The sequence below is a fragment of the Pinus tabuliformis genome, chromosome 2_1 (genome assembly GCF_031772625.1).
Source record: "Pinus tabuliformis cultivar Carrire ecotype Pingquan chromosome 2_1, CPIR1, whole genome shotgun sequence".
In the NCBI taxonomy this organism is placed as follows: Eukaryota; Viridiplantae; Streptophyta; class Pinopsida; order Pinales; family Pinaceae; genus Pinus; species Pinus tabuliformis.
Genome location: NC_142299.1, coordinates 464,378,783 through 464,387,009, shown reverse-complemented (window position 1 = coordinate 464,387,009; position 8,227 = coordinate 464,378,783). Strand labels below are relative to the sequence as shown.

General features: G+C 37.9%; 1 protein-coding gene across 1 annotated transcript; it reads left to right on the top strand.

The window, feature by feature from the left end:
* Positions 1-1,565: 1,565 nt before the first annotated feature.
* On the top strand, positions 1,566-2,612 carry LOC149200933 (uncharacterized). The gene has a single exon (XM_089401126.1). The coding sequence runs from the start codon at positions 1,566-1,568 to the stop codon at positions 2,610-2,612; it is 1,047 nt and encodes a 348-aa protein (XP_089257252.1).
* Positions 2,613-8,227: the final 5,615 nt, after the last annotated feature.

Genomic DNA, 8,227 nt, shown 5'->3' with positions numbered 1-8,227 from the left:
TTGGTTGGGACTACGTTTCATGCAGCGCTTGTTTTAATAAAAAAATCAAAATATTTTATCGTTGACTGCTTTATGGGTCCTATGTTATATTCTTATTTATTTCATTACATAAGGATGGAAAAATCTACAAAAAAAGAGACAGTATGTGCTTCGCATCAATATCTCAATAAAAAAGGAACACATCAATATAATGTTACCTTTTTATGACTAATTTTAATACATATATAAGATGCTAGCGTTATAATCTCATTTTTAATAACTAAAATAATTTTAAAACCAATATTTAAGAAAGATTAGAGAGAAATTGAAGAAACCTAAATATGCATGTAAACATAATTTATCAACAGTTATATATACTCTTAAAATGTAAAATAAAGAGAATTGTTATATAAAATATACCTTATATAAAACAAATTACTTATCTATCTCTCTCTCTCTCTCTCTCTCTCTCTCACACACATACATGTGAAAACAACCTAACCTTTTAGGAGGCCTCAATATTTGAAATAAAATTGAAAAAGATAATATACATTTTATTACAAGTTCATTAAGTATTATATAATGTAAATGAATCAATAATAAAATTTATAATAAAATATATGAAATTACATAGCCACACACATTTTGTTTTAGCGATCAATTGCCTTTCAAATTTATCCATATTAAATTATTTTTATGTATGATTAGCCAATATATAATGCACATTATCTTCACTTAGTAGTAAATTATATAGGATTCCTTGGTTAAATGGATTAGATTTGATTTGATTTTTATTACATTGTTAAATTTTAGTTTTAATGAGCAACACCTCATATTCGAGAAACATACTTATTTCAATGACAACTAAAATTTTGGTATAAGGAAGCATGCGAATTCCTTGATGAAGAAATTCTGTTATCATCAACGGCATCTCGTCATCGTTTTTTCAGGCGGAGAGGGGGCTGCGTCAGGGCTGTCCTCTCTCTCCCCTTCTTTTTATCCTTGTCATGAATTCTCTTAGCTCTCAGATAAACAAAGCTGTTGCTGACAAGCGATGCCTCCCGATCAAGATCTGTAAGAATATCTCTCTTTCTCACAACCTTTTTGTTGATGACATTCTTATCTGTGCCATGCTTCAAAAATCTAGCTGGCTCTGTCTCAATGAGATCTTCCTGAAGTTTCAGTCAGCAACAGGGTTGGTCATAAACAAGACCAAATCTATGTTGTATCACAATGACACTAATCAGGAGATGGCTCAATGGATCGCTGCGTTATTTGGCATTAACATGGCTCCTATAATGGACGGTTTTAGATATTTGGGATACCTCCTCAAACCAAAAGGGAACCGGCATCAGGACTGGTTATGGCTCATTGACCGATTCTATAACAAGATCTCAAGATGGGAGATGCGTTTCCTTTCGCTGGGAGGCAGGCTCATCCTCATTCAATCAGTCCTTTCTCATCTTGTAGTCTATTGGGCTCATCTATATTTCCTCCCGGCCTCCATAATTAGAAAAATTGTTTCCCTGTCTGCTAATTTTCTTTGGGGTGGAAGATCCCACCTTTCAAAGATTCATTTGGTAAAAATGGTAGCCATCACAAGACCGAAGAGGGACGGTGGTTGGGGTTTATTACATATGAAGTCATTCGGTATGGCCCTCCTATGTAAGTCTTTGCACAGAGGCATCTTCGGCGACGACATATGGAGCTCAATCATCAAGCAAAAATATTTGAAAGGCAGGCCGATCGCTTACTGGTTCAGAAGGCAGTCCCTCGGCTCAAAAAGAGGGTCCGCCATATGGCGCAGCCTTAGAAAGATTCAGCCGCTCTTTATGTCGTTTTTAAAATGGTCCTTTTTTTCTGGTTCTGGCATCCTGCTTGGTATCGACCCGACTGTTCATGGACTAGAATCCTCGCTCACCCCTGAGCTCATATCTTTTCTTCACTCGAAGGGGATTTTTACTTGGGATAAATTGATCCGCTCCTGGTCCTCTTCTTCGCCAATCTGGAGGGATGGGGATGACCTTGGTTTGCCCCTTCCTCTACGGTCCACATGGTCCGCTGCTGTTAATTGTTTCGAAGGGAAAGGCATTTCTCAAACAGGTCTCAAAGATGAAGTAGTTTGGTCGATGGGGACCGCCAACCAGCTCGCGCGCGTCAAAGACATATACGCATCTGTCTCTTCCTCTCTCCCGCCGCTGCCTGGTCCCCCTTTTCCTATCAAATTATGGAAATCTACAGTTCAGCTCAAGGTTCTTTTATTTTCCTGGCTGGTTTTATATAAGAGGAACCTCACATGGGAGGTTCTTCAAAGGAAAGGCTGGATGGGCCCCGGAAGATGCTGCATGCGCTGTCATGCGCCCGAGACAAACATCCATATGTTTTTTCAATGCCCGGCATCGTCCCAAATCTGGTATGATCTTTCCTCTTCATATGGTTTTCCTTACCAGATATTCTCTTCTGTTCAGGATGCTTTCAGATGGTGGTCGGATCAGCGGCTTGCATGGAGATCCTTATTCATTTTCACGTGCTGGACCCTGTGGAAATGGCGGAATGCTTGCATCTTCCAGGAGTCCAAGGCTCCTATCTCCTCCACTCTGATCCATATATCTGCTATGATCGACCCAACTTGATCCTGCTGTTTTCTTTTATCGCCTTTTGTGCTCTTTGTCTGTTCTCTTTATGGACAGCTCCTCTATGTTTATATGTTATGGTCTCATGCTGATCTATGCTACTCTCTCGGATTGTATCGTTTTATGATCTCAACAGCTCTAGCCCTTTTTGGCTTGTCTGCCGGCCAGCTCCTTATGGCTTGATTGTAATGGTTTTGATCTCATAAGCTCTAGTCCTTTTTTGGCCTGTTTGCCGGCCAGCTCCATATGGCTTTATATGTATATGCTCATTATATTTCCTTAGTATAATATCATCAAGTTTTTTCTTTCTGAAAAAAAGAATTCCTTGATGAAAAAATCTAAAACGTTGATATGCCAAAAATAAATATCATTTGTTGATTCATTCCTTAATTCGGCTTAAATTATTTATAAAATTATCGTTTGATCTAGCTTTCCTCCATAAATGTGCCACGATCTTCTTGAGTGTCTCATTTTCCACTTTTTCTACTACTCATCACCGATGTATTCCTTAACAAGTTGCATCAGACTCTGTGTTGTTCTTCACGTGCTCGAGTTGTCTCTGAGTAGGAGAGACGAAAGCCCTTGAGATTTTCATTGGTATCCCCCTTGCACTATCTAAAAGAAGAGAAGTGGAGAGAGAATGGCCACGTTCTCTAAAAGATGCAATCAGGATGAATAAGGTGTGGGAGAAAATGAATCTACTTTATGCCCATAAAATATGTGCCGAGTGTGAAGGAGGTGCACGAGGAAAGGATTGCATCATGCACCAGTAAAAGAAATTATCTTTTTGGATTATTCTATATTCATAAATTTTGATGGCTATTAATGTCCCTAGCAGTGCGATCCTAATTTTGAATAATTTTTGTTCCATTTTGTTGCACAGTGATGGGATTTTGGAGCATGAGCCTTGACCCTAAGAAAATGTGAAGAAAGGGTCCACAACACATATCCTATGCTATATTCCAAGGCTTGCGACAAAACCCCCATCCTTTGAGTTTGGGAACGCTGTTGGAAAATGGTGCAGGGGCATTGACCCATCCTAAGTCAAATTGAATATTTGACTTCTAGAAGCTAAGAAAATGGAGATAAGGCTGGCCGATCGCTTTGGAGCTAAATCATTGGGCATGAGAGTTGCATTATGGGGGATCTCATGAATATATTATTGATCTCATGGAGAGAATGGTGGAACTAGAATGATCCGCGTTTCCCTTGTAATTTCTTATAAATTATAGAACCTATGAATTGTTTTTGAGTGGAAAATGCAATGTAAAGCCATGCCAAGAGAGCATCCAATACCACGCAAAATCAGGCCGAGAAGGAGTGGCCATTTCGACGGAGATAAGGCCTGCCGTGGTGCCATTGTAATGCAACTTAAGACATCGGGAAATGATTGAGTGAGGATAAGGTTGCAGAATAAAAAATCTATTCTTTGTGGGAAATATTGAATAAATATGTGTTTTTTGTATCCATGTGTGGGTGCCTATTTTACGAAGGGTTTGTTAAATTCCGATTGCTTATTATGTCGTTGCGTGCCATGTTTTATGAGGGCTGCAAGAGTTAATGGCGGTCGTGGGTGGCTACATTCCCAACACCGAGTGGTCTCACCAGGGGTCAGTAACCACACATTCGGCGTCTGGTTTAATTTAGGCACATGAATGAAAGCAAGGGTGAAGAGAACTAGGAGTTCCAGTGCCCAAAATGTGGAAGCACCGCACAAGGTTATAGGGGTAACTGGTACCGCGAATATTGATTTGGGCCTTTGGGTACCAAATAAGGGAAGTGCATGGAAAGTGGTTGGGCCACCGAGCAACCTTGAATTAAGTCGAATCCATATTATGGGCCAAGATCCATCATTTAATGAGGCCTGAATATTTCCATCATCTGTTGTCCCATTCCTGAGGAAATTGGAGCCAAGTTGTGTTGCTAGAGTCCGAAACACCTCGGCAAGGTCGATCCAAGATTTGTGCCCTGAAAAGAATCCGTTTACATTTAGTGTAGTGCCCCGATATTGGATTTCGGGATATAAGGGTGATTGAGGCTATAGGGAGTATGAGATAACACAGAGATGCGCTGGCTTGAGAAGTATCAACACTGAAACAAGATGAGGTTTAAGCGATTGGTCCCGAGACGAGGGTTCTACGCGTTGTTCAAGCAATGTCAGCATGGTGATGCTCTTTCTTCCTCAACTTCTTCTTCAGGTTCACTAATATCTCCGGCCTCGTGCTCCTGCTGTCTTCCTACCTCCATGGCCTCTAACGGAGCTTGCAGTCTCCTTGTATCTTCTCTGAGATCTGTATTGCCCACACGTCTGACTCCTCGACCTAGTGCTCTTCCTGCTCGCACAGGCATCTTCTCTTACACTGTAGAAAGTATCAACTATGCGAAGGTTTGCTCTGACACCACGAATTGGTGCAACGAAAAGTGAAAAGTATATTTATACACTAGTACACGGTCCTTCGAGTTTCTTTGGAAAGTCGTTACATAATGGTTTGGCAACGCACTGTACAAAACTCAGTTTAGCGATTTATGGGAAAAATGATGAAAGGGCTTTCAAATGATTTGGTAGTGTCCCTTCAAAAAGCCAAATACCCTGTGCTATCAAATGATTTGGCAGCATCCTTTTCAAAATCTCAATGCCCTGTGCTGTCAAATGTTTTGGCAGCGCCCTATTCAAAACAAGGTACTCTGCTCCAATTTAATAGCGTCCAAATATATGGAAAAAAACAATGCATTCACTACTCGTGACACAGTGATAATTCCTCCACAGGTCTTTGAAACCTGAATACAATAAGAATACAGAAGATAAATGGACAAATCGCGCAGCAATTGAAGCCACACCTTTTAAATTATTAATATAAATTGGTTCAAAAAGCTACAAGTTTTCAAAATGGTAAAACATACATGAATAAGGCTATAATTAATATCTGTTCAAAATGGTAAAACATACATGAATAAGGCTATAATTAATATCTGTTCATAAGCAGAAACCCATTTGGTTTAATCACAGGGTTTTGATTCAATCTCATCACATTGGTAAGCTCTTGTCCAAATTATTTATATCGAATGCTCGGCCTATGCACACATTCAACGTTTGGTTTAATTGAGGCACAAGGATGGACACAAAGGTGAAGACAACAAGGAGTGCCTGTGCAAACATGGAAACACCACGCAAGGATCCAAGGGTAATTATAACCACGGATCTTGATTTGGGCCGTTGGGTACCGAATAAGGGAAGTGCATGGAAAGTTGTCGAGCCACCAGGCAATCCCGAATTAAGTAGAACTGGGATTACGGGTCGACATCCGTCATTTAATAGGGCTTGAATATTTCCATCATACGCTGTCCCGTTCCGCGGAACGTTGGAGCCAAGTTGTATCACGAAAGTCCGAAGCACCTTGGCAGTGCCAATCCAAGATTTGGGGCGATCCGTCATTTGACGACCCTAACAAATATTTGTTTCCATTTAGTCCAAAGCTGTTAAATTTACATGAAATGATTATAACCTTATTGCGGGGAAACACATTTTTACGAATGATACAAATATTATAATAAAAACTAACAATACTATAGTAAGAACTAGAGGGGGAGACTCTACGCCTTGCCAACAACATATTTATTGACATTGAAGGAGGCGTGGTAGAAAACGATTACATTGTGAGCTAATAAAAGAGTTGTTTCTTGTATTCTTCTATATTAGTATTTTTTTAAGTCTCTTCATATCCTTCTAATTGTGATAATTATTTTCAGTATTTGCTGTCCCATTTTGTTGCATAGTAATTGGTCTTGCAGAGTGCACACAACACATCCCTTATGCCATATTCCAACTCTATCACAAAACCCCAGTGCTTTGAGTTTTGGGTATGTTGTTTAAATATTTCTAGACAATTAACATGAGTAGTCAAGAAAAAAAATATTGTTCGTTTTGAGATTCATTCTAAAATAATTGAAGTATTATGGGTTCTATGTTAGATGCTGATTTCTCATATGGCATACTAGATTCGCCATTGATCTTTCCCTTGCTGCAACACTTGTGATAACTACATTGAATCGTCTGCCATTCGATAGTATGGATTTCGGCTTCGGGGAGACACAGTGTGGGCGAATATTTTGTATCATGGTACATTTTTACAAATCACCTCAAACAACCCACCTTATTTTGAGGTAGAGGGGAAAAAGGTAAATTTAGCCCTTGAAATTAGGAGTTACAACCTTCCATTCCCCACTTTCAAGAATAGGTTTTATTTAAGTAAATCCAATGGGCCAAATACCATATTTATAAAAGAGGTATGGTAAATTAATAAAAATATAAATAAATGAGAAGTATGGTAAATAAATAAAACATTTTTTATACTTACTCCATAAGTCACCTTATATGCATGCAAGGGTGTAAACAAATAAAAATATAAGTGGAGGTATGGTAAATAAATAAAACGTCTTTTTATACTTACTCAAAAGGTATGGTAAATAAATAAAAATATAAATAAACTAGACCTATGGTAAATAAATAAAACCTCTTTTTATATTTAGTCCATAACCCTTGTGCTATTTATGAAGGCTCAAGAAAGAGGTTTTATTTAAGTGAATCCTATGGGCCAAATACCATATTTGTAAAATAGGTATGGTAAATTAATAAAAATATAAATAAACGAGAGGTGTGGTAAACAAATAAAACATTTTTTTATATTTACTCCATAAGTCACCTTATATTTACCAACACTCAAAAAAAGCGTTATATTTAGGTGAAACCTATGGGCAAAATACTATGGGACAAATACCATGGACTAGATTGTTATTAATACCATGCAAAAAAACATTATTAACCCTAATATTACTATTAATAAAAATAAAAATGTCACATGGTATTGGCCCATGGTATTCACCTGGAATGTAGCCTATTTAAATGGGGGAATTAAACCAGCATAGATCCATCTTTACTCTGGATCTACTAACCCCCGAGAGGTATCAAATATCGTGATATGCAAACTAGCATAGAATTTAAATGGGGGAATTAAACCAACATAGATCCATGATCTACTAACCCCCGAGAGGTATCAAATATCGTGATATGCAAACTAGCATATAGTGAAAAAGTATTTGATCCCTCTCGGGGCTTGGTGGATCAAGAGTAAAAATGGATGTTGTAATTTAATGTATGTTAAACATTTTAGCTTCGTTAAAATAAAAAATAAAATAAAAATCAACTATTAATTTCATTAATTTTATAAATTACTAATAGTAATTTTTAAGTTCTAGGTTTATGATAACCCATGGTAATACCAAGATCTTACAAAATTTTATAATTGAGTAAAATATTCGCCATGCCTGGTGAGAGATTCGCCAAAAAATTATATATACATATTATATTATTGATAAAATCACCTTCCATTTTTCCTATATACGATGGAGATTCTCCCATTTATTATACTTATAAATTTAGGGGGGGTTCTTAAAATTTTCCCTGGTATTTGTTGCAAACATAATCCTCTTGCTTATGTGAATTTGACTTATTCACTTGAGAGGAAGGAGGAAAGCCTCAAGTGAACACTAATAGTCATGAATTGTTTCTTGCTTATGTGAATTTGGCTTTCTCACTTGAGAGGAAGGAGGAAAGCCTC

Excerpts from the sequence above, each read along its gene's own strand:
- LOC149200933 (XM_089401126.1), top strand. The coding sequence starts at position 1,566 with ATGGTAGCCATCACAAGACCGAAGAGGGACGGTGGTTGGGGTTTATTA.